The sequence below is a fragment of the Oryctolagus cuniculus genome, chromosome 2 (assembly GCF_964237555.1).
Source record: "Oryctolagus cuniculus chromosome 2, mOryCun1.1, whole genome shotgun sequence".
NCBI classification, from domain to species: domain Eukaryota; kingdom Metazoa; phylum Chordata; class Mammalia; order Lagomorpha; family Leporidae; genus Oryctolagus; species Oryctolagus cuniculus.
Window position 1 is genome coordinate 113408969 of NC_091433.1, and position 26411 is coordinate 113435379.

Below are 26411 nucleotides of genomic sequence, written 5' to 3' on the forward strand. Positions count from 1 at the left end.
TGCCTTTCAAATAGATAAATCTTTTACCTTGCACTCCTTAAAAGTTATTTTTGATCTTTAAAATTCTATGGGTAATATAACTATTGCCTTGGACAATCTCATGAAATTATCAGTATTTTTTTTTTTTAACAGACCCATTGACCTGCCTCTAGCACCTCCTTATGGGCTGCCTGACCCTCCTCCATAGCCATCACCCTGGTGACAGCAACAGGGTACTGACGGATGACACCCTCAGCTGTCTCCTGCTTCTAGGGGCCAAGGACCCACCCTGATTTCTTCCTTTCTTCGTTTTTGCCCGAGAATCTCTACTTGCAAGATATTAATTCCCTTCCTTGCTTCAGTGAGACTGGATTATAACTTAATAACTTTGGCTTATGTTTTCAAATAGGTCTTTGCTAAGAAGGGCCACTAGCATTGCTGTACTCTTATTATTTTATTTTCTTACTGCTATTATTTTCCCAGCAATAATCTGATGCTTTTTTGGTATTTTTCTAATAATCAGTACATCTACAGAAAAGTTCCTATTTAGAATGTCATTAAAGTGAACAATTTTGTATTTGAATACTGTTAAAGATATCATCACATTCCTAAAATTTGTATTTTAGACAAGTGTCTAATCTGAGTATAGTTTGTGAACAGGAAACAGAAATATTCTTACATATACTTTAACAACAGAAAAGTCAGTAACACCAAGTTTAGAATGATATAGCTCAATATATTGTTCCATTTTATTTACAACAGTAAGAAACTAGAAATAAATTAAATGTCCAACAGGAAACTGATTTTGAAATATCAAAGAACCATAATTTATTTTACGCTACAAAACGGAATTGTGAACAACCATTAAAATACACTGTGAAGGTATTTAATGACACGAAGAGATCCAGCTCTCTTTTATACTATTCCAATGTCTTCCCAGCAGTTCTCTCTCCTCAGAGCTACACTACCACCCGTCCTCACTCAGCCGAGCCTCTCCTCCTGTTTTATTGAGAAAAGCCAGTCAAGAGACTTATGTCATTTACTACCACATTTACCCACCCACCAGCATCTCTGCCAGCCGCGTTCCATTGGCTGCAGCACCACGGTGAAGACCAACCCCTCATTGTACAGTGGCTTCTGTCCCTCTGCACCACCATTAAAGAAACTGCATAGCATCACCATGGCACAAGAGGGCGCTTTAACTGCGCAATCTCAGAAAGTACTCCATCCAAATCACCAGTCTTGAAAAGTTCTGACAGGCTTCAGCACTCTTCACCTATATAAAGCTGCGTAAGAAAACAGAGAACAAAAACATCGGCTTGTGAACATTACCGTTTTAGCTGCCCCACTCCCCTGCCCCCTCCAAAAAAACACTGCAGCAGAAGAAAACCGTAACAAAAAACCAAAATGAATTAAATACCCCTCTTTGGGAAAATGGAAAACATCCTAAACTGAAATTCAAAAACCAAGGCTACAAATGAACAAAAAAAGTAAGTAATGAAACAGAATTGAGTGACCTTAGAGATGATACAAGAAAAAAATCATACCAAAATGATTACAAGAAAAAACAGACTTGAATGGAAAGGTAATAAAAGGTACTAGACAAAGGCAGAACAAGAACAAAGAGAATAAAAACAAGATGAGGAAAATACATATCTGGTATTACTATTTGTGGTTTCAGGCATCTACTAAGGGGCTTGGAAGATATCCCCCATGGATAAGAAGAAGCTAGTGTGTATCAGATTAACAGAAGGAAAAATCACACAATCATTTCAATAGATAAAGAAAATCCATTTAATGAAGTCTAATACCCATCCATGAGAAAGATCTTCAATAAACTAGAAAAAGGAGGGAACTCTCCCAAACTAATAAAGAACATTCACAGCTGGGGCTCGCACTGTGGCGTCGTAGGGCTAAGCCTTCACCTGTGCAGCGCCAATGACGTAGGCAGGCACACAGGTTAAAATCCATTAGGTTTGTGAGCTGGAAGACCACGCCCCTGTGTGTCCTCATCCCCCTACCTGGCCAGACCTAGGTTCCAACCAGCCAATCAGGTTAATTAACCACTCCCCTTTGGAAGTGGGTTAAAAGCCTGGGACACAGTGTGGCCTGGCCTGCTCTTCTTCCCTGGCCTCTTGCCAGGACAGGACTTGCTGTAGCCCCACGCCTCCAGGGCGCCATGTGCTCTAGGCTTCCTGGCCTAGATGCTCTTCCATGTGGCTGGTTCCTGGTGCTCGGTATGAACCCCTATTCACCTCTCTCCCCTAAATAAGCTCTCACTCTCTTATGCATCTTTCTTACTAAATAAAAGCTTAAAACGTACCATGCTGCCTTGTTTATCTGTGCCAGCATTTAGAATTCTTTTCTAAATATTAAGCAAGAACCCTCTCGGGCTTATTAATATCGGGGATTTAGTAATAAGCCCATGGTGAAATTGTAAGGCACTCCAAATTCTGGTAGCAATGTGGCACCCTGGATAATATTTCTAGGGAACTTTAAAGGGCCACATCTTAGTGTGAATTTTAGGGGGTCTTCTCCGATTTCACCAGCATCCCATATGGGCGTTGGTTTGAGTCCTGACTGCTCCACTTCTGCTATGGCCTGGGAAAGCAGCAGAAGATGCCCCAAGTCCTTGGTCTCCTGGACCCATGTGGGAGACCCGGAAGAAGTTCCTGGCTTTGGATGGGCCCAGCTCTGGCTGTTGCAGTCATCTGGGGAGTGGACCACTGGATGGAATATTTCTCTCTCTCTCTCCCCCTCTGTCTGTAATTCTGCCTCTCAAGTAAATAAGTAAATCTAAAAAAAAAAAAAAAAAAAAAAAAAAACCACCATTCACAGGAACCGAAAGCTAACATCATATGCGATGGTCAAAGACTGAATGCTCCTGCCTAGACCCAGGACAAAGGTGATGTTTTCTATTTGTGTTCACTTTTTTTCCTTTTTCTTTTCTTCTTCTTCTTCTTTTTTTTTTTTTTTTTTTTTTTTTTTTGACAGGCAGAGTGGACAGTGAGAGAGAGAGAGACACAGAGAAAGGTCTTCCTTTGCCCTTCGTTCACCCTCCAATAGCCGTCACGGCTGGTGCACTGCGCTGATCCAAAGGCAGGAGCCAGGTGCTTCTCCTGGTCTCCCATGGGGTGCAGGGCCCAAGCACTTGGGCCATCCTCCACTGCACTCCCGGGCCACAGCAGAGAGCTGGACTGGAAGAGGGGCAACCGGGACAGAATCCGGCGCCCCAACTGGGACTAGAACCCGGTGTGCTGGCGCCACAAGGCGGAAGATTAGCCTAGTGAGCCGCGGCGCCAGCCAATGAATTCAATTTCTATATACTATCAATGAAAAATCCAAAACTAAAGGACCTGAATATAGTCTCAGGCCCAAGTTTTGGCTTGGCCCAGCCGTGGCTGTTGTGGGCATTTGAAGAGTGAACCAAGAAATATAAAATATCTCTCTGTCTCTCCTTCTATTGCTTGCCTTTCAAATAAGTAAATAAATAAAACTTAAAAAAAAAAAAAAAAAGCAGCGCTGAGACAACAGGATATCCACATGCAAAAAGCAGCCAAGAAACAATTTAACCCGCTATGTCACAGCACCAGCTCCCCTCCTTTTTAAATTTCACCAGCGCTTTGATATTAGCTATTGGTTTTCTGTGAATTTTTTTTAAAGATTTATTTATTTACTTGAGAGGCAGAGTTATAGACAGTGAGAGGGAGAGAAAGAGAGAGATCTTCCATCTGCTGGTCCACTCACCAAATGTCTGCAATGGCCTGAGCTGGGCCCATCAAAAGCCAAGAGCCAGGAGCTTCTTCCGGGTCTCCCACGTAGGTGCAAGGGCCCAATCACTTGAGCCACCTTCTACTGCTTTCCCAGGCCATAAAAGAGAGCTGGATCAGAAGTGGAGCAGGGGGCTGGTGCTGTAGCATGGCGGGTAAAGTCACTGCCTACAGTGCTGGCATCCCATATGGGCGCTGGTTTGGGCGCAGGTTTGCGTCCCAGTTGCTCCACTTCTGATCCAGCTCTCTGCTAAGGCCTGGGAAAGCAGTAGAAGATGGCCCAAGTCCTTGGGCCCCTGCACCCACGTGAGAGACTGGAAGAAATACCTGGCTCCTGGCTTCAGATAGGCTCAGCTCCGGCCAAAGCAGCCATATGTGGAATGAACCAGCAGATGGAAGACCTCTCTTTCTCTGTCTCTCTGTAACTCTGCCTTTCAAATACATAAATCTTACACACAAACACATAAAACCAAACCAACCAAGATTGCCAAAATAAGGAATTCTATTCAGAGATGCCTCAAGGAAAGTAAAGATAGCCCAGAAAATGCTACACATTTTTCACAAAGGATTACAACAAAAATATATACAATCAATGTATAAAAGACCACCAGACCAATAGAAACACACACAAAAGCCATTAACAAGCATTTCACCAAAGATGAAACTCAAGGGTCATAAGGCAAGATGCTGTATATAATGAAAATAAAGGCCAGGACACCACTTTTACACTCACTAAATTGGTTAAAAAAATTTGGAAGTATTGATAATATAAACTATTGGCAAGTGTGGAACAACAGTTCTACACAGTTTGTATTAAGCGCTGTTATATAATACTCTTAAAAAATGATATTATCGGGGCCAACGCTATGGCGCAGCAGGTTAAAGCCCTGGCCTGAAGCACTGGCAACCCACATGGGCACCAGTTCTAGTCCTGGCTGCTCTTCTTCTGATCTAGCTCTCTGCTATGGCCTGGGAAAGAGGTAAAAGATGGCGCAAGTCCTTGGGCCCCTGCACCCATGTGGGAGACCCGGAAGAAGCTCTTGGCTCCTGGCTTCGGATTGGTGCAGCTCCGGCCATTGCAGCCATCTGGGGAGTAAGCCAGCAGATGGAAGACTCTCTCTCTGCCTCTGCCTCTCTGTAACTCTGCCTTTCAAATAAATAATAAAAATCTAAAAAAAAAGAGATAATATCTTAAATGGACAAAACAATTCTACTCCTTGGTATAAAGCTTAGATAACTCATGCATGTTTATACTAGATGTCTATGAATATTTGCAAAGCACGTGTATTTAAAAAAATAAAACACAAGCTAATATTCATTAAAAGACTAACATATTCATAGAATGAATTGCTATATAGGAATAAAACTCAATGAGTGAAAGCTAATTCATCTACATGAATGAATCTTCGAGGTATGAGGTTGAATGAAAACACCAATTAACAGAAATGATAAAATTAGTAAACTATATACATTTGGTAAATCTACACAGAAATACAAGAGGAGAATAAAAATACTAACAGGTAAGTAGACAGGGAAGCAGGCCAATGGAGAGCCACATATCTATGTGTATGTGTCAAACACTTTATTTGAGAAAAAGCCAAAATGAGGCTGCCATGCCAATTCCAGAGATGTTTCAGAGAATAAAAGAAATGCAATATATTCTAATTTTACCTTTTCATGTCTATTTTATTTACATTATTTCCTTTCAGAATCCAAAACCTAATATGAAGAAAAATCACATAATCATTTTGTGAATAATTTACTATGCCTTAAAATCTAATTCAGGTACATCATCATATTCATACTTTTCAAATGATTCCTGTAACATTCATCCTAATAATCATCTAATAATATTTACTACAAGAGGAATTGAAAAACTAATTTTATGTTATTTTTCTATATATTTTGCATATAAAATAACTAAATATTTGTTGTAACTTCTAATTCCACAGTAACCTTTCATATTTTCCCACCTAGAAATATCCAGAAATAAGCACCTTTAATTTCCTAATACTTGCATATGCTAATGGCGGTCCAATCACAAGATGGTATGACTGTTTTAAAAGAAACTTTTCTTTTCATCTTGATTTCAATTTAATTTTGAGAGACTATTTTCAACTTATACATGGGAAATGAAAATAACTGCTTTTTCCATAATCTTTTCTCATAGATGCAAAGAATATTTGAAGAAAATACTCTGAAACTACTACTTCACTATTTCTTTTTTTTTTGTTTGTTTGTTTTTTTGACAGGCAGAGTGGACAGTGAGAGAGAGAGACAGAGAGAAAGGTCTTCCTTTGCCGTTGGTTCACCCTCCAATGGCCGCCGCGGCCGGCGCGCTGCAGCCGGCGCACCGCGCTGATCCGATGGCAGGAGCCAGGAGCCAGGTGCTTTTCCTGGTCTCCCATGGGGTGCAGGGCCCAAGCACCTGGGCCATCCTCCACTGCACTCCCTGGCCACAGCAGAGATCTGGCCTGGAAGAGGAGCAACCGGGACAGAATCCGGCGCCCCAACCGGGACTAGAACCCGGTGTGCCGGCGCCGCAAGGCGGAGGATTAGCCTAGTGAGCCGCGGCGCCGGCCTACTTCACTATTTCTGATATAACTTGCTTCTTTATATCAGAATTCTCTTCTTCATATTTGCTTTACTTTCCTTTGTTTAGCCTAGCTACTAAAGTTGACAACTAATTGAAGGTTTTAAAAACACATTCCAATTTATATCAGCAATGAATGTAAATCTTCAACGAAATGAAAAATATCCAAATAAAAAATAATTTTCCAACTGAAAAAAGTTCTCAGATTATCAATCCTAAATTGATCCATCTATTAGCCCATGAGGCACTCTCCTTAAAGAAGAGCATCTTTTCAGATTCTGACGCTTAGTTCAAACATTCTTTATAAAAGAAAACCAACAGATCATTAAAATTGTACTTACTTGAGCCAGCAGTTCTTGTGTCTCCTCAGTCAGTGGAGCATGTGAAAATTTGCAGTACTCCCCCTGGTAACATTTTGTTCCTGTATGGTAAAACTTACAAGGATATTCATGTAATCCAAATGTTAAGGAAGAGAACAATTTCAATCCAGCTGTAATAATTTGTTATTAATGACTTCATTTTTCCTACCTCAAGACCTTTCCTACTAGTAGAAACATCGAATTATCTGTTTAAATTATTAGATAATAAATCGGGTGAAAAACCTAATAAAAGCATGAAAAAATGTAATTTTAGAAAGATTACAGGGCCGGCGCTGTGGCGCAGTGGGTTAAAGCCCTGGCCTGAAGCGCTGGCATCCCATATAGGCACCGGTTCTAGTCTCGGCTGCTCCTCTTCCGATTCAGCTGTTATGGCCTGGGGTTAACAGTAGAAGATGGCCCAAGTCCTTGGGCCCTGCACCCACATGGGAGACCCAGAAGAAGCTCCTGGCTCCTGGCTTCAGATTGGCACATCTCCAGCTGTTGTGGCCATCTGGGGAGTGAACCATCAGATGGAAGACCTCTCTCTCTCTCTCTCTGCCTCTCTTCTCTCTGTGTAACTCTGACTTTCAAATAAATACATAAAATCTTTTTTAAAAAAAATCTAGGAAAAAACATCTTCAAGTTAGAATTTGAGGTTTCTGTTTTGAATGACTTAACAAAATCAACTTTTTGAGATGACCAAAGGTGTTATTATCCTAAAATGTTTATGCGATATGTTTTTGCAACATGTCTATATCTTGCACTGAAGAGCTAAGGTTATTCTTCAAACTAAGAGACAATTACCCTTCCTGCAGCACAGAAAACAAGTACCTTCTTATATGCAAGCCCTGCCTTTTTTTTTTTTTTTTTTTTTACCGAATAGCTTATATGAGGATAGATTCAGTTAGTAAAAGTCACAGTAGAAATTTTGACAACATCTTTCTGGGACTTGAAATGGTTTCATGAATCCACTGTACCACCCAGGTTTAGCAGAAAGCATCTTTATTCGAGAGACTTTTCTTTTTTCTTATGTCAAATATTAGTAATAATAATAATTATCCACATGTAATCCAAACACTGAGACTAAGTTGGTCTTGGACAGCATAATCCTGCTGAAGCTACAATATTGATTTCATCAAGTGTTTTGCATACTTAAAAAATATCCCTGTAATTAAATAAAACTTTAAAAAAATAAAAATAAATCCCTATAAATATCTTCAAAGACCCAAATTACTCTTGTGATAAAGGATATTATGCAAATACAGACAGTTTTCACCTCTGGTACAATATCCTTGTACATAAAATTTACACATTTTCTTTTTCTTCTCTATTTCAGCATCATGGTCAAATTTACATTGGTCGCCCTGGGCCAAAAGAAAGAACACGGAAGAGTCATTATTCCTAACAGAGAAGTCATTAACATGCAATTCCTACTAAACCTTAAATAAGCAAATGATTCCAGAAACAGTCTTAGAAACAGTACAGCTTAGTTCCTACTGAGTTATAACCAAATCGCAGAAATCTGCTTACAATTTTAAGTCTTAAACATTTTTAATACAAAGCATTTTTTAAAATCATCTTTTTTAAACATAAAAGTATATTTTACTGAAATTTACTAATTGAATTTCTTCTATAAACTATAGGTATGATTTAAAGAGTCTCAAATGGAAACAATGCTTTGTTCGAGTACATTTCTGCTATACCTTTATATTTTGTTGTATTTTTGCTTACAAATTTTTATACCTTAATACATTTCCTTTCGAGAAAATATTTACAGATCTGTTTTCCTTTGCGTTCCACAGTATGTTGGTTGATGAACCCTTGACTCATTATCACGTGCTGCTGCTTCTCTTTAGGCTTACCATCCTTCAAAAACAAAAACAAAGACCCACATGTGAGAACTAAAACATTACATATTTTATTCTGTTGCACAAAAATTATTTTAAACCACCTTTAAAACATTTAAAAGTGACTCTTCTAAATTGGCTTTCATGTGCAATATTTAGACTCCTGTATATCTGTTTAAAAATGAATGTTTTGAGACCAGTGCTGTGGTACAGTGATTAAGCTCCCGCTTGGGGTGCCAGCATCCCACTTGGGCGCCAGTTCCAGCCTTGGCTGCTCCTCTTCCGATCCAGCTCTTGGTATGGCCTGGGAAAGCAGTGGAAGATGGGCCCCTTGACCCACATGGGAGACCCAGATGAAGCTCTTGCTCCTGGCTATGCCACTCCTGGCCATTCCAGCCATTTGGGGAATGAATCAGCAAATGGAAAAATCTCTTTCTCTCTCTCTCTAACTCTTTCAAAAAAAAAAAAGAGAATGTTTTGCCAATTTCAACAGCATTCCATCAATCACATATCAGCATGCAATTTGAATATTTTATGTTTTGCCCTTATTTTATTAACAAATGAAAAACTTTTAAAATGAAAGTACTAATATTTGTGATAAAAAGCCAAATCAAAAAACAAATATCTTTAGAATGGAGACAAGGCTAGAAATCATAGCATGGACCAAAAACAGTGAAAGCTGTATTTTTTTTTTTAAGATTTATTTATTCATTTGACAGGCAGAGTTACAAAGAGAAAGGAAAGAGAGAGAGAGAGAGCTCTTCCATCTGTTGGCTCCCCCACTCCCTCAGGATGGCTGTGAACACCAGTGCTGGGCTAGGAGCTGAAACCAGGAGCCAGGAGCTTCATCGGGGTCTCTCACATGGGTGCAGGGGTCCAAGGACCTGAGCCATCCTTTGCTGCTTTTCCAGGCGTGTTATCAGGGAGCTGGATCAGAAGTGCAGCTTAATCCGCTGCACCACAGCACCAGCCTGAAATCTATGGTTTTAATGAGGTGCTCAGTAGGTATGAGTTAAGTATACCGACTAGTTCAAAGTAAATCCAACTAGACATACATCCTAAAAGGTTATGATAAAGGTATGGAAATAAAGGAGATTTCTTATATAAGAAACAGAAGGGGAATTTTATAATACATTTTAGCTCTTAAGAAATAAACTACTGGGGCCGGTGCTGTGGTGCAGTGGGCTAACGCCCTGGCCTGAAGCACCAACATCACCCAAATGGGCTGGAGACCTGGCTGCTCCACTTTCAATCCAGCTCTCTGCTATGGCCTGGGAAGACAGCGGAGAACGGCCCAAGTCCTTGGGCCCCTGCACCCACGTGGGAGACCTGGAAGAAGCTCCTGGCTCCTGGCTTTGGATAGGCGCAGTTCTGGCCATTTCGGCCAATTAGGGAGTGAACCATCAGATGGAAGACCTCTCTCTCTCTCTCTGCCTCTCCTCTCGCTGTGTAGCTCTTTCAAATAAATGAATAATCTTTAAATAAATAAATAAATTACTGTTAATATTAGCTTTTGGCACAGCTAACAGCTTCTGTATACCAAATTAATGAATATAGTCGGGAATACAGAATGTACAATTAAGAAGGGAGCTAACAGTCATTTGTATGACTTGTTTTGCAACAAAAACAAATTTCTACTTTGTATCATGCGAATTACATGTCAGTTTATTTTTTTTTGGAAGATTTCTTCCATCCGCTGGTTCACTCTCCAGATGGCCGCAATGGCCAGAGCTGTGCCGATCCAAAGCCAGGAGCCAGGAGCTTCTTCTGGGCTCCCATGTGGGTATAGGGGCCCAAGGACTTGGGCCATCTTCTACTGCTATCCCAGGCCATAGCAGAGAGCTGGATCGGAAGAGGAGCAGCTGGGACTAGAACCGGTGCCCATATGGGATGCCTCCACTTCAGGCCAGGGTGTTAACCCACTGCATCACAGCGCCAGCCCCTGTGTCAGTTTAAATCTTTGGTTTCATCTGATTACATTTTTAAACTCTAACACATATGGTTAGAACGTGTTATTCATGTACGAGGACTGCCAGCTTTGGCTGAATCATGTGTGTCAATGTAAACCACATGAGACGGAATGCTGACAGGGGATCCAGAGCTCCCAGTCCCTGCTGAGCCCTGTGTGACCAAGGGCTGCTAATGGGGCTTCAGCCTCCTCATGTGTAAACGTGGAGGCAGGGACAGATTGTATGTAACTGTGGTTTAAGCAGTCATACTTGGTACTCTCTCCATTCCTGTCCCTGTGACCAAGACTATTAAAAAGGCTGCCATCCAGTTTAAAAGCCCTCCAGAAAACCAGGGTCCTCAGGAGTTACTTATCACCCTACTCTGATCACATCTGGGGACGAAGGAAGAGAAACTTCTACAGTGCAGTGCAAAAGCAAATCCAGGGGGCTAAGGGTGGGAGTATTCCATAAGGCCAATGTTCAGAAAGATTCAGTTTGAATTTCTAAAGGGAGTCAGGAATTAGTAGACAAGAGGGACTGACAACACTAAAAACTTTTTGTAAGACTCAGGTCTTTGAAATGCCCTCAAGGCTATCTTACCTTCCCTCTCCTTGGGGGGGGAGGGGGGAGTTGGTTTCAGTCATTGACAGTACAATACTCAAAAATCAAGGGGCCAGTATGCGTGAATCCAGGTACAATGGGGAAGGCTAATGAGGGAGACAGAAGGAAACTTCAGGGGGCCTGTGTTGTGGTAAACAAGGGTAAAGCTGCACCTGCATTCCATATGGGCACAGGTTCTAGTCCTCCCTATTCCAGTTTCAAATCCAGCTCCCTGCTAATGGCTTAGGAAAAGCAGCAAAACATGGACCAGGTATTTGGGCCCCTGCATCCATGTGGAAGAACTGAAGCTCTTGGTTCCTGGCTTCAGTCTGGCCTAGCCCTGAAAGTTACAGCCTTTGGGGGAGTGAATCAGCAGATGGAAGATCCCTCTCTCAGATAAATAAATAAGTGTTGGGGGAAAAAAATAAAAAAAGAAAGAAGCTGCAATAGTAAGAACACAAAAAGCCCACCAATGATAAGAGGAGAAGTTCTTCATCAGGTGACCCTAACTTTGTGGGATGCTCCCAACTCATGATATCATACTGCATTTGTCACTGAGCTTTAAGATAAAAATCCCACAGCAAAGCTGTGGTTCTCGTACCTCTTCCTGTGAGCACTTTTTCCTTGGTAAAGCACTGGATCCTTTGTTTCCAGTGCCAGGCCATTTTCGCTTCATTTTCTTCTGCTTACCATTCTTCTGACCAGCTTTAAAATTTTTATTTTTCTGTTTAGCAGCTAAAAATAAGAAAGTTAATTTTAAAAATGACTTAGTAATATAGTATCAGTTTAAGAAATACATATTATAATAATCCAGGAAAAGTTCTCTGTATCTCTATGAATGAAAACTGGTATGATATTGAACTTTCCAGAAATTCTGGGATTAAGAGACTGAAAGAATTATGGTGGCACAGCAGGTTAAAACACTGCTTGGGATGCCCACATCTCACATAGGAGTCCTGGTTCAAATCTGCAGCTGTTCCACTTGTGATCTAGCTTCCACCTAATGCATCCTGGGAGGCAGCAGATGATGGCTGTAATGCCTGGGCCCCTGACACCCACATGGGAGCGCTCATGGAGTTCTGGCTTCTGGCTTTACCCTGACCCAACCCTGGCTATTGTGGCAATCTAGTGAGTAAACTGGCTGACGGAAGATCTCTGTCACTTTTTCAAATACATAAATAAATCCTTCAAACAAATAAAAAGAAACAGAGGAAAAAGAATCATAAATGAGAGCAGTAGAGGCAGGCCTTTAACCTAGTGGTTAAGATGCCAGTTAAGGCGGCTGCATCCCACTGGAGTGCCTGGATTTGATTCCGGGCTCTGGCTCCTGTCTCCAGGAGCTAATGCAGCCTGTGGCAGGCAGTGGTAACTGGGTTCCCGTCACTCCTGTGAGAGACCTGAATTGAGTTCCCAGCTTTTTCCATTGCAGGCACTTTAGGAATATACTAGAGGACTGGAGGTTTGTCTATCTGTCTTGTATTCTCACTTCCTGAATCCCAGCCTCTCATAAAAATAAATAAAAATTTAAAAAAGAAAAGAACTTTAAAAATGAGAGCAGTAAGACTTTTATTTTAACAGTCATTTGCCCTCATACTTACGGCTACATCTCCTTCTTATAATCTGGAAGAATAAACTTCTGAGCTAACAGACTACCATACAACCAGCTCCTCATGCACATGGTAAGCATTTCTGCATCAGGCAGCCAGGTGTCAGGTCTCAGGCCATGTGAAGCCACATCTGGTGTACCGACCCACAGAAAACCAAGACCTTAGCATGAGACACAGTGCAGGAGAAAACGGACAACTGTGACTGCTTCTGTCACGTTTAAACAGCAAAACAGTGTGGCCCTTACCTTGCTGGGTATCTTTTGCTTCCTCTTTCTTCCCTGATTCTTCAGGAAATGGTAAGGGCTGGGCGGCATTTGCCATCTCTTTAGCTTGTATGTACTGCTGAAGCTCCTTGGCAAAAGTATCCTCTGGTTCCTGACTGCAGATTTCAGTGTCACTATATACATCATAGTCCTTACTTCTTGATTTTCTATGTAGTGAATTCTTTGGTGGTGACGCAGAATTTCCAAAGTGCCGAGCCTAGGTAAAAATTAAATTTCTAATTTAAAAAACCTAGCATGACAGAAAATAATCTGGCTGTACACAAGAAATAAGACTGGCCATGAACCAATCACTGTTACAACTGCGGGGTGGGTACACAGGATTTGTATACTAATCTTCCCAAAGATATATTTGAAAATTTCAGAATTAAAAATAAACAAAAACATGCAGCATGATATATCTAACCTGAAAGATAATTTGAGGGAAGAGTCTGAATTTGTACAGCTTGCATTTTACATAATTCAAAGTTCAAACTTTAATTACTTGATAAAATACCAAGTAAACATTAATGGCATTATTGAAAAATCACTGACACCTAAACTACATCACAGCTACCAACGCCAACTCTTTCTCCTGTAACTCCAGCAGTGGTGGCAGTAACAATGATAAGGAAGAAAGAATCGCCCTGTTCTTGGTTTTCAAGTTGACTTTGCTTTCAGAACCAGTTTTCCAACTCTGCTGAAGGTGTCCCTAGGTGACAGTGAAGAAGCCAAGCACCCACTGGAACAGAAACTCAATACAGGAAGAGATCCTAGAGGACTCAAAGCTAATCACAGCTGAGGACTTGAAGAAATTTCTACATAAAAATTACTTGGTTATAACTAAGTAATTGGCTATAATATAATTGGTTATACATGTCTACATTTGGCGACACAAGTACATCAAGCTATATAAGCATGATAAATTTTAATCAAAAAGTTTTATTTTTTTAAAATGACCAAATCCCAAGAAGCCTCTATTCTGACAAAAGGAAGAAATGACATCCTTATTACAGTACCAATAATCCTGCTCCAAACCATGGACTGTGACCTGGTCTCTTATCTGCTTTCACATGGAAACTGATTAAGGCAGCAAACTCAAAACAAACAAAAAATAAGTGATTATAAAACATACCAGGGCAGTCTAATTTAATGGCTTACGTGATGGTTAACTTCAAAGGTAGGAGTTGTACCATAAGCCTAGAAAATGTATTTTCTCCCTGCTTTAAGAATCCAAGCAAGCTAAGATACTTCTTGATCTGACAATGACTTTGATGAATACCTCATTTTCATTATACCAGACAAGGAAACCAATTAACAATCTTCAGGCCATCAGCAAGTTCCTTGCTATCAAGTCTCTAAAAGTACCTTTCCCCAATAACACCACAGAACAAACCCGTAAATATAACTTTTGGAGTAATCTACACAGATCAGAAAACTTCAGTCTGGCCACTTGTTTTTATAAGTTTCCTTGGAACCCAGTCACACCATTCATTTACAAGTTGTCTTAGCCGTGCTTAGTAGTGAGAGACTAGCCCCATAAAGTCAAAAAATTCACCACTCAGTACTTTATGAAAAGCCGGCCAGCCCCAGAGACAGACTGTTATGTTCACCTTCATTTTGATCTTTAATTTTATTTAGTGGGCACAGAGAGAAGCAAAGGATCATTCACTATGCAGCAGCTCCCACAAAGTTTAGCTTAATCAAACTCAAAGATGAGATTCTGTTCAGTGTAACTGAATCAAAATATTATGACTCAACTGAGAGATGAAGTGTCCTCCACTTATATAACCTCCTAGGCCTACAGAACTGGAAAACACTCCTTTTACCACAAGAGGTAACACGTTTGGCTTGCACTGAATGAAGACACGGGATGATCTGGCAATATTAATAAAACCAGGACAATCATCAATTGTGTTGCTTTTTATACAGATGAATATTGCTAGAGATTCTTTCTGGAAGGCACTGAAATACATAAAATGCAAATGACTGAATACTTTTCTTCACTTAACTGGCTACAAATTTACTGCTTCAGTTTACTGTTCTTCATAAAACTCAGAAAGTATACAAACATGTATACACCTCCTTCTGTAAAGGTGTCTAAAATCATATTTTTTTCCCAAGTAAAACATTTTCTTGCTTTTGATTCAGGCTGAGTAACTGCACTAGCATGCTCTCTTGACACCTCACAAGAATAAAAGTGTAAACACATAACAGTGTGTATGAGTACGAGGGTGTAGAGTGCACTCAGCAGTAACTGAGGGAGTTCGAGGGATTTCTGACAAACAAAAAAGGAAGCCGTGTCTGGAGATTTGGCTTAGGTTGTAGTGTGAGAAAGAGGGCTATACAAGAGGAATTAAAACTCTACACTGGGGCTGGTGCTGTGGTGTAGTGGGCTAAGCCACAGCCTGCAGCACCAGAATCCCATATGGGTGCCCGTTTGAGTCCCAGCTGCTCTACTTCTAATCCAGCTCTCTGCTATGGCCTGGGAAAGCAATGGAAGGTGCCCCAAGTCCTTGGGCCCCTGCACCCAATGTGGGAGACCCAGAGGAAGCTCCTGGCTCCAGGCTTTGGATCAGCCCTACTCTGGCTGTTGCGGCCATTCGGGGAGTCAATCAGCAGATGGAAGACTTTTATCTCTGTTTCTGCCTTTCCCTCTCTGTAATTCTGCCTTTCAAATAAATAAATAAGTTTTTAGAAAATGAAATAAAACTATGCTAAGAACAGACAAAGCATTATAACAAATTCTTTTTGTTTTACCCCCTCACCAGAACAGAATCAACAGGGACTTTCCCTGGGGAAAAAAGGGCTGGCATCCAAGGAAACTGAGTAAAATGTACAGTACAAGCTCAGCTTCCCATGCGAGTACTAAGTCCTCCTCCACAACAGTGTGGGTTATTTTACTGTTGAGTTAGATGGCAAAGCACAAGGTCATTATTAGTAACACTGTAGTGCCAAAAGAACACAACATATGTTGACATTATAGTAGCATGTATTCATCACAATATTCCCAACATAAGAAAGTCAGTCTGAATTTTTTTTTTTTTTTTTTTTTTTTTTTTTTTTTTTTTTGACAGGCAGAGTGGACAGTGAGAGAGGGAGACAGAGAGAAAGGTCTTCCTTTGCCTTTGGTTCACCCTCCAATGGCCGCTGCGGCCGGCGCGCTGCGCTGATCCGATGGCAGGAGCCAGGTGCCCCTCCTGGTCTCCCATGGGGTGCAGGGCCCAAGCACTTGGGCCATCCTCCACTGCACTCCCTGGCCACAGCAGAGAGCTGGCCTGGAAGAAGGGCAACCAGGACAGAATCCGGCGCCCCGACCGGGACTAGTATCTGGTGTGCCGGCGCCACAAGGCGGAGGATTAGCCTAGTGAGCCGCAGCACCAGCCAATCAGTCGGAAAAATTTTAAAATTTAAATGATTATCTCATCACAGCTTTCTTTCTTCAGGCTACAATGAAAGTCTTCCAGTGGCTTATTTGTGAGCCAATCATAGAAAGGCTGAGGGTGAGCTAATTCAATCAATTGAAGAAGCACATCCCCAGAGAAAACAGTTGTTACAAAGAAATGGTAAATGAGGTGATAGCCATGCCAATAATTCTCATCTGATCATCAAACACTGTACACATGTATTGAAACATCTCAGTGTCCATAAACATGCAAAATTAACCATATGTCAACTGAAAATTTCAAATATTTTTTAAAAAGAAAGTTGTTTAAGACAAGTGGACTCTTGGCAAGAACAACTGATTGAAGACATGCAGAAACTGGGAGATACTTCCATGGATAATTGGCAAATCATGCAAATGGGTCAAACAGTTTTCCTTGCTCAGTATCACTGTGCTATCTGTTATAAAAGGAGCATGCTCTCCAAACCCACACTCATTCGCAGCAGATATATTTTTCCATGCTCAAATGACAACTCCTTTAATAATAGTGCAAAACAAACTGCCCCATCAAAACCTGTCTAACTGTGCAACTGAAGAGCTCCATCCACCTGCAAACAACTCATATGCGATGTCATGTCACGCTAACAAGGCAAGAAAAGACTAATAGCAGTCAGTAAAGGCCTCCCAGTAATTAATCTGTTCCCTCTCTCAGTGTCTTTCTGTCTCTCAAATACATTTTTTTTTTAAGATTTACTTATTTATTTGAAAGGCAGAGACACACAGAGAGAGAAAGAAAGAGAGAGAGAAAGAGAGAGGGGGCAAAGAGAGTAGATCAGAGAGAGAGGCAAAGACAGAGGATATTGTGTAGATACTTATATAATGAAAGAGAAAAAAAATTCTACAACTTGGAACAAGATATTTAAAAATGTATTTGAGGGGGAGCTGGCGTTGTGGCGATACAGCAGGTAAAGCTGCTGCCTGCCACGCCGGTATCCCATATGGGATCCAGTTTGAGTTTCGGCTGCTCCACTTTCAATCAGCACTCTGCTAACGGCCTGGGAAAGTGGAAGAAGGTGGCCCAAGTGCTTGGGGCCCCTGTCACCCACATAGAAGACTGGGAAGAAGCTTCTGGCTACTGACTTCAGACAGCCCAGCTCTGGCTGCTGTGGTCATTTGGGGAGATGTAAAGACTGGATAATATTCTAAAGATGTCAAGTCTCTCCAAAAAGATCTATAGGTTCAAGGCATTTCCACTGAAAACCTCCCCAGGCCTTTCTGTGGAACTTGACAAACTGATTCTCAAATTTATAAGGCAATGCAAAGGGCTAAGGACAGCCAAGATACTAAAAAAAAAAAAAAAAAAAAAAAAAGATGAGAGGATTTGTCCAGCAATATTCAAACTCATTATAAAGCTATAGTAATACAGTGAGGTCTTGGGGCAGGGATAGGCCAGCCAGTAGAAGAGAACAGAGCCCACACCTGGGAGAAAAGACAGTCCTCTGCCCTCTGATGAATGGTGCTGGAATAATTAGAAATTATAACAAAACAAGTAAAAACAAAATTAGTGACAACTACCTCACAGTACATATAAAAACCAACTGTGGGGGATTATATTTGCCTTCAATGTTATAGGCAAACAATGAAGCTTTTAGAAGACAATGTAAGAAAACCTTTCATTATCTTAAGATATCTAAACAAACACAAAAAGCAAAGGAAAGATTAATAAATCTGACTACATTAAAAGTATGAATTTAATTGAAAAGTGCCACTGAGTAAAAGGAAATATCTATTTTTTTTTGACAGGCAGAGTTAGAGAGAGAGAGAGAAAGGTCTTCCTTTTTCTGTTGGTTCACCCCTCCAAGTTATTTGCAACACATAATATGTAACAATACAGATTTTAAAACCACTCATATATAGAATAAAGAACTAAAAGAAAGAAGAAAAAAAAAAAAACGGGGGGGGGGGCAGCATTGTGGCACAAGTTATACTAACAGGCACCAGCTGGAGTCACTTCTAATTCTGCTCCAGGCTAATGGCCTGGGAAAGCAGTGCAGGATGGCCCAAGTGTTTGGACCCCTGCACCCATGTGGGAGACCAGGAAGAAGCTCCTGGCTCCTGGCCTCAGCCTGGCCCAGACCCAACAGTTGCAGCCATTTGGGGAGCGAACCAGAGGACGGAAGATCTCTCTCTGTCTCTCCCTCTAACTTTTTCAAATAAATAAATAAATCTTACAAACAAAAACAAAAACAGGCAATCCAACAGGGGATAAAAAAGGACAAAGAGATCTCAACAAGCACAAAAAAGGGAAACTCAATGGGCAAACTTATCAAAAAATGCACAAGACAAAGAATGTGGCAGCCCTGCCCCAAACCACCCTGTTCAGGAGGCAGCTCAAATGTCTAAGTACGACAATGCTGCTCTGAGAAGGAACAAATGTGTACACCCCACAGTATTTATGAAGCCTAAAAAAAAAAAGGTAAAAGTAGCCAAACAAAAAAGAACACATGTAAACCTATTCTGTTGTATAAGGTGCAAAAACAGGCCAGGAAAACCTTAGGGATAACTACATAAGCAGTAAAAATGTAAAGAGCAAGAAAGTGAATTCTATACGAGTTAGGGCTGTGGTTTTCTCTAACAGGAAAAGGGTGGATGACCGATAAAGGAGGCAACAATGTTCTCTCTTTCTTGATTTGCCCAGTGTTTACCTGGATGTTTTTTTTTTTTTTCAAAAAAAAAAAAAAAAAAAAAAAGACTTATTTTATTTATTGAAAGAGTTACAGAAAGAGGTAGAGAGACAGAAAGAAGGTCTTCCATCTACTGGTTCTGATCTAAGGCCCGGAGCCAAGAGCTTCTTCTCTAGGAACTTCTGGGTCTCCATGTGGGTACGGGGGCCCAAGGACTTGGGCCATCTTCCACTGCTTTCCCAGGCACATTAACAGGGAGCTGGATCAGAAGTGGAGCAGCCAGGACTCGAACCAGTGCCCATATGGGATGCTGGCACTGCAGCCTGGGGCTTTAACCCGCTGCACCACAGCATCGGCTCCAGATGTTCTCTGCTATGTGAGCTGAGCAAACTAACATCCGGCTTTAAGCTATATACCACTAAGGTTGGTGAAGTCAGCAAATCAAAACAGTTCACAATTTTAATTAAGGAAAGAAGTTTTTGAAATAGTTTATAATCTCATCCAGAAATAGGAAAATAAAAAACCCTGTTATGATGTCAGCACATTATCCAACTACTGTGGGAGGGGGAAATAGGGAAAATGAAGTAAAATCAATACCAAAAACAGTACATGTACAATGACAAAGGTATTGAATGATGAATAATTTTTAAAAAGTGTAACCAAGTTTCCTTGATGTAAGTAACTGGGTCTCAAATGCTGACTGATGCAGCCAGGAGACCTCAATGATTTTTCATTTCCATGCCTATCTCTTTTTCCAATATGTCAACTTAATCTTACTTTTTTTGGGACTTGCTCACTCTCCAGTCTTACTTCCCATTTTATTTTCTCCTCTTGTGTTTCTTCAACGTCTGAATCATCTATTTCATCATCGGTTCTGTAGCAAAAATATCAAATAACATACAAAGGGGTTTTTCAACATGAAAAGCATTCATACCACAGCATCACAAGTTGCTGCTTTAGCTAATCTTCAAACTTGTCCTCACAGAGATTCCGAATTTAAATTCTCCTCCAAATACTCCAGGTAAGTAACGTATAAAATTACAGTGAGCAATAAGTGTCAATGTTGTGGACCACTTTTACAAATGAAATTTTAGATTATGCTGCCTTAGTGTTCAGGAATTGACAGGTATATAAAACATTCAGTTATCCATCATCCCATTTATTCACGAATACTGACTACCTACCATATACCAGCCTCTGGGCCTTATATTCTGGGCCACAACAATGAAAAAGATATTCCTTATCTGGAACTGCTGCTGAGAGCTTACTAGATACTTGGAAAAGAAAAAAGAAAGCAATTTCAATTTTAATAGATGCATATAAGAAAAACACTTAACCTAGACTTGAGAGCCAGAGGTCTTCTGAACCTAAAAGATACATAAAACAGAAGGGTATTTCAGGCAGAATACAAGCTGCCTTCTGAGGCTAGTGGAGAGACAAATATCCTCAAGTGTGCACCATGCACAGGCACTGCCTGAGACAATTAACCTGACAACATTCCAGCGAAACTAAAAATGAGCCCAAGAATGATGAAGATGGGAAATGTAAGAAACTGGTGAACAAAGAAGACAGTAAAAGTTGAGGAAGTCCGAACAATGGGTAATGCTAAAGGTACAGAGGCTGAAGAAAATATCGTCTCCGTAAGCTCTAACTACTGAACACAAGATTGCTAAAAGCTTTGAACTACGAGTTACACGCCAGGCAAAGGCAAGGACTGCGCAGTGTGATCATTCTCAAGAGACGCAAGCAGCATGTGAACAGTGGCTTCCTGCTGCTTCCAACGCTGCAGGAACTCAGCCGTTTGTATTGATCTCAGAACCCCTGAGCTACATCCATCAGATGAGGCAGCAAGTCGTGTGCTTCTACAGAAGCCACAACTACAAGGACCAAAACCCAAACGCTTATGAACCTTTATTGCGCTGATTTCCAGTAAGGAATTGTCCCACACAGAACAGAAGGCAAGCTCTCCTCCTGCCGAGCGGCAGCCAACGCTTGCTCAGTGCTTCTCCTGCGCGAGCTGCTGCTCCACGCACTTCACACTTATCACACCAACCCCCGCATACTAGTGGTTAAGAGCCCATTTTACAGATGGGCAACTCAATTACAGAAAGGTCCTGCAACTTGTCACATAGCTAGTAAATGGAGGAGCTGAGAAACCAAGCAGGCTTCCAAGTGTGCGCCCCCAAACCACACCCTATTATTCTGCACTGTCTGTGCCACGATTCTCAGTCCTTGCACCACCTGACCTTCGAGCCGGAGGGAGTGCAGCTGACTGCCCTCTCCTCCATAAAATACATTTTTCCAGGAGCTTCAGGGATCCTCAGCACTCCTGGTCTTGTCTTCCCTCACGAGCTGCTATTCTGTCTCCTGTGTTGGTTCCTTATTTTTACAGCCCTAAAAATTTCAATCCTTACATTTCCCTCCATTGTGTAGACAATCATTCCTGGTGATCTATTTCAGGGCCAACTTCCTATTCAACGTTGCCCCCTGGATATTTACTGCACATAATCTTTTAAAAAGTCCTTTAAATCTGTTTGAAAGGCAGCATGACAGATAGACAGGGAGAGAAATTTTCCATTTGCTGATTCACTCTCCAAATGGCTACAATTGCCAGGACTGGTCCAGGCTGAAGCCAGGAGCCCCAGAACTCCGTCTCACGCGGGTGGCAGGGGTGCAAGCACTCAGGCCATCATCTGGAGCTTTCCCCATCTGGAGCTTTCCCAAGCACATTAGCAGGGAGCTGTATTGGTAAGAGAAGCCAAGACTAGAACCCACATTCTGATACGGGATGCTGGCACGGCAGGTAGCAGCTTAGCTCACTGTGTCACGCCAGCCCCTAGACATCATCTTAATATGTCTGACACTGAACCCTTGATTTCTTCTCTACAACTTAATCACACTGTCTGAACAGGCAACTCTGTCCTTCAGAGCTGACCAAAACCTTGAAGTTGATCTTGACTCCTCTCTCACATCTCCTATCCAATCTGAGGAACTTCAGTTTGCACTATCATTGAAATACACTCACATTTGACCACTTCTTGCCACGAGTAAATGATTTATGCTGCTCTCGCTTCCCCTACATTCAATTCTCAATCTATTCAGAATAACCCTGCTAAAATATCAGATAACATTACTCTGCTGAAAACCCTCCAAAGGCCTCTCATCTCACTCAGAGTCCCTCCATGATCTGTCTTCCCCGTTAAAACAGGAAAATGGGCAAATGATTTGAATGAATAGTCGACCTTACTTCCATGATGAATTCTGGTAGAATTCCAAGTGTCCTTTATGTATTTCAGGGTTTTTTCTTTTTAAAGATTTATTTGAAAGGCAGAGTTACAGAGAGGCAGAGAGAGAGAGAGGGGTCTTCCATCTGCTGATTTATTCTAATGGCTGCAATGGCCGGAGCTGGGCCGATTTGAAGCCATGAGCTTCTTCAGGGTCTCCCGTGTAGGTGTAGGGGCCCAAGCACTTGGGCCATCCTCTACTGCTTTCTGAGGCCATAGCAGAGCTGGATTGGGTGGAGCAGCTGGGACTCGAACCGGTGCCAATATGGGATGCCGGCACTGCAGGCGGTGGCCTTACCCACTGTCACAGCAGCGGCCCTTCAGTTAAGTTTTTGTGAATGACTCCTGTCCAATATTCAAGCTGCTAATGGAATTTTATGTTACTATTATCTCATGATGATTCACCTTGTTGAACTCTCAACTATCTTAATAGTTTATCAAGCGGCTTCTTTCGTTTTTTCTGAGATGTTCATATAATCTGCCGGCAATTAGCGTCTTTGTCTTTCCAATATTTACGTCTCATTTTACTTCAGACTACCTGAGCAATTTAATCCTAGCATTGCCACTTAAACTACGCCTCAACTTTCTCATCTGTAAAATAAGGGTAACATCATTTCTCTTCAAGGTTGTTGTGAGCCTTAAATGATAAACTTCATGTAAAGTATGTAGTAAAGCTTTTGTAGTAACCACAAAGCGTTTTAGTAGGCTCTTAGCCTGAAGGCCGCAGTTTCCAGTAAGGCGTTTGACCCAAAGAGAAGTGAATGATGCTCAGAGGTAAAATCTGAGGCCAGCACTGTGGCTTGGGCACCAGTTGGAATACTGGCAGCTCCATTTCCAATCCAGGGCCCTGCTAATGTGCCTGGGAAAGCAGCATAAGATGGCCCAAGTGCTTAGGCCCCTGCACCCTTGTGGGAGACCCAGATGAAGCTCGCTGCTTGTGCCATTTGGGGAGTGAACCAGTGAATAATCCCTCTCATTATATATAACTCTGCCTTTCAAATAAGATGAATCTTTAAAAAAAGGGGGGGGGGGGCTGGCACCGTGGCATAGGTTAAGCCTCTACCTGCTCTGCCTGCGTTCCTTAATGGTGCCAGTTTGAGTCCCCACTGCTCCACTTCCAACCCAGCTCCCAGCTAAAGTACTTGGGAAAGCAGCAGAAGATGGCTGAAGTCCTTCGGCCCCTGCACCACGTGGGAGACCCGGAAGAAGCTCCTGGTTCCTGGTTTCCACCTGACCCAGCCCTGGCCACACCCCTGCACCCATGTGGGAGATCTGGAAGAAAGAGGCTCCTGGCTCCTGTTCAGTTGCGGCCATCTGGGGAGTGAACCAGCAGATGAAAGATTATCACCCCCTCCTTCTCTCTGTATTTCTGCCTTTCAAAAAAAAAAAAAAAAAAAAAAACAAACCAGAATCAGAGATACATCTTACATCTGGGACACCGTAAATAAAGGAATAAAACGATGTGTGTCAAGGTTTTGGCTTAGGGAAACTGGGGAACAGAGAAGACAGATTTAGGAAGAGAAGGTGGTTTTTAGCATTTCAAACTTAAAAAGAAAAGCCAATGAATATTTGGGTATAGATAAACTACACTATAGGGGCGTCCAGTAGGGAAATCAAATTAGTGCCGTCTGGCCAGCGACTTTAGGTGCTTTTCAGCCTAAAGGTGGGACTGAATCCAAATGGTGTTAATTATGATCTCCATAGAAACCTCCGATGCCTACCGGTAGAAGACCCGCAGAGTGTTCGCTACTTCGCCGTTTAACGAACTCGTGGTTCGGTCCTTTCTACAAGGAGCGAGCCTAGCACGTGCCAGTCTCAAGGACAAACGAGCCCAGTCCCGCGGAAGCCTCCTGTGCGCAGGAGACAGAAGCGCCACGAGGACCCTCGGGAGGGCTCCCCTTGCGGCCTAGAGGGCCAGGCGAAAAAGGGGAGCATCCCGGGGACCCCGCCCCACGCTGGACACGGCACCGGGCCCCGCGCGTGGCCCCCGCCCCGCCCCTGCCCGCACGACCGCCTCTCGACGTCAGGCCCCGCGCCCCCGCGCCCGTCACGGAGCGGCGTGGACGAGGACCCAGGGTGCCCTCCAGGGCACGAGGCGGCGGAGCCCTGCCGGGGACCTGCAGTCACAAAGTGAAAAAATGTGGGATCACCTTTCATCAGAATCCGAGGCCTGTTTTTTGCCGAGGGCTGGGTTGGGGGGCTTTGAGAAGAGATTCTCAAAATCCATCACCCAGCCACGGGCTTCCCTCTCGCCGTACCTACAAAACAAACCACAAACGCGTGCGGACACCCGGCCGCCGCGCCAAGCTGCGGGCTCCGCCCAGCGCAGGCGCGTCTCGCCCCCGCGCATGCGCCGCACCGCCCTCCGCGACCGCGCAGGCTCGCTTTCGCCCCGCCTCTGCGCAGGCGCCGATGGTGGTGCTTTCCGTGTTTTTTTTTTTTTTTTTTTTTTTTTTTTATCATGTCAGATATTTAATGGAATTTTGTAACTTAACTCCTTAGGCTTCTCTTTTCTTTCACTTTGGCGAAAACTCCTCAGTAGAGATCATAGTGTTTCTAAGCGAGGGTTGCAAATAGCTCACTTTTATTTAAGCCATTTCAGGGGCTGGCTGCGGCGCAGGGCGTTAAGCTCCCCCTGCAGCAGGAATGGCCTTTTGAGTCCCGGCTGCTCCACTTCAGATCCTACTAATGCGCCTGGGAAGGCAGAAGATGGCCCAGGTGCTTGGGCCCCTACACCCACCTGGGTGACCTGGAAGAAGCTCCTGGCTCCTGGCTTCTCTGGTGCAGCCCTGGCTGTTGTGGCCATTTGGGGAGTGAACCAGCAGATGAAAGACCTCTCTCTTCTCTGCTTCTTTCTAACTCTGCCTTTCAGATAAATAAATCTTTTTTTGGAAAAGAAATAATTGCTTCTAGCTTCAGCTGTAGCTTGGTACTGTATGTACTATTGCCCTCTACATTTTTAAATGTAGATAGAAGCAGGAGTGAAGAAACAAGTTAGGTAACTTTTAGAGTCTGTGCAGCCCACTGAGACTAGAGAGAATTAGATGAAGTCAGGAAAATAGAGCACACATTTGGAAAACAGGAAATCATTGTTTTAAACCACAAAGTCTTGGGATGGTTTGCTATATAGATGGAGTTAGGTGATGATCTCTTTAAGTGGCTACCGTAACCATAGAATGATTACACGGCCTGGCAGTTCTGCTCTTAAGTATACCCTCTAGGGGCCAGTGTTGTGGCGCAGCAGGTTAAGCTGGCATCCCATACAGGCGCTGTTTGAGTCGCAGCCGCTCCACTTCCAATCCAGCTTCCTGCTAATGTGGCTGCAAAAACACCTGAAGTTGGTCCAAGTGCTTGGGCCTCTTCACCCAGGCGGGAGACCCTAATGAAGCTCCAGGCCCTTGGCTTTAGCCTGGCCATTGGGACCATCTGGGTTTGGGGCCATTCAGGGAGTGAAACTGATGAAATGTGCCCCTCTCCCTATCCCTCTGTAATTCTGCCTTGCACATAAATAAATCTTTTTTAAAAAAATATGTACTCTAAAAAACTGAAAACAGAAATTGGGAGGAACTCAGGTGCACTGTTGGCACAGAGGTTAAAGTCACCTCTTGAGATTCCTGCATACTATATGGATATTGATGATATTGATATTGGAGTGCCTGTTTCAAGGCGCAGCTTCTCCACTTCAGATACTGTTAATGTGTGCCCCAGGAGGCAACAGTTGTCTCCCTGCCACCCGTATGCGAATTCTGACTGGGTTCCGGGCTCTTGGCCCAGCCCTGGCTATTACAGACAGTTGGAGAGTGAACCAGCAGATGGAAGACCTCTCTCTCTCTCTGTCTCTCCTGCTCTCTCTGTGTAACTCTGACTTTGAAATAAATAAATCTTTAATTAAAAAAAAGATTTATTTATTTATTTATTTGAAAGAGTTACAGAGAGGCAGAGGCAGAGAGAGCGAGCAAGCAGTCTTCCATCTGATGATTCACTCCCTAGATGGCCACAACGGCTGGAGCTGCACTGATCTGAAACCAGGAGCCAGAAGCTTCCTCCAGGTCTCCCACGCAGATGCAGGGGCCCAAGCACTTGGGCCATCTTCT

At 42.6% G+C, this 26411-nt stretch overlaps 1 protein-coding gene across 1 annotated transcript; it reads right to left on the reverse strand.

Moving 5' to 3' along the window:
• Positions 1-694: 694 nt before the first annotated feature.
• On the reverse strand, positions 695-24672 carry ZC3H8 (zinc finger CCCH-type containing 8). Its single transcript, XM_070068805.1, has 9 exons — positions 24468-24672; positions 19811-19907; positions 12950-13184; positions 11699-11832; positions 8445-8567; positions 7954-8065; positions 6684-6793; positions 5421-5468; positions 695-1265 (listed from the first exon to the last, which is right to left on the reverse strand). Exons 1-8 carry the CDS (start codon positions 24665-24667, stop codon positions 5445-5447), a joined length of 1035 nt encoding a protein of 344 aa, XP_069924906.1. The 5' UTR covers positions 24668-24672; the 3' UTR covers positions 695-1265; positions 5421-5444.
• Between the last annotated feature and the right edge of the window lie 1739 nt (positions 24673-26411).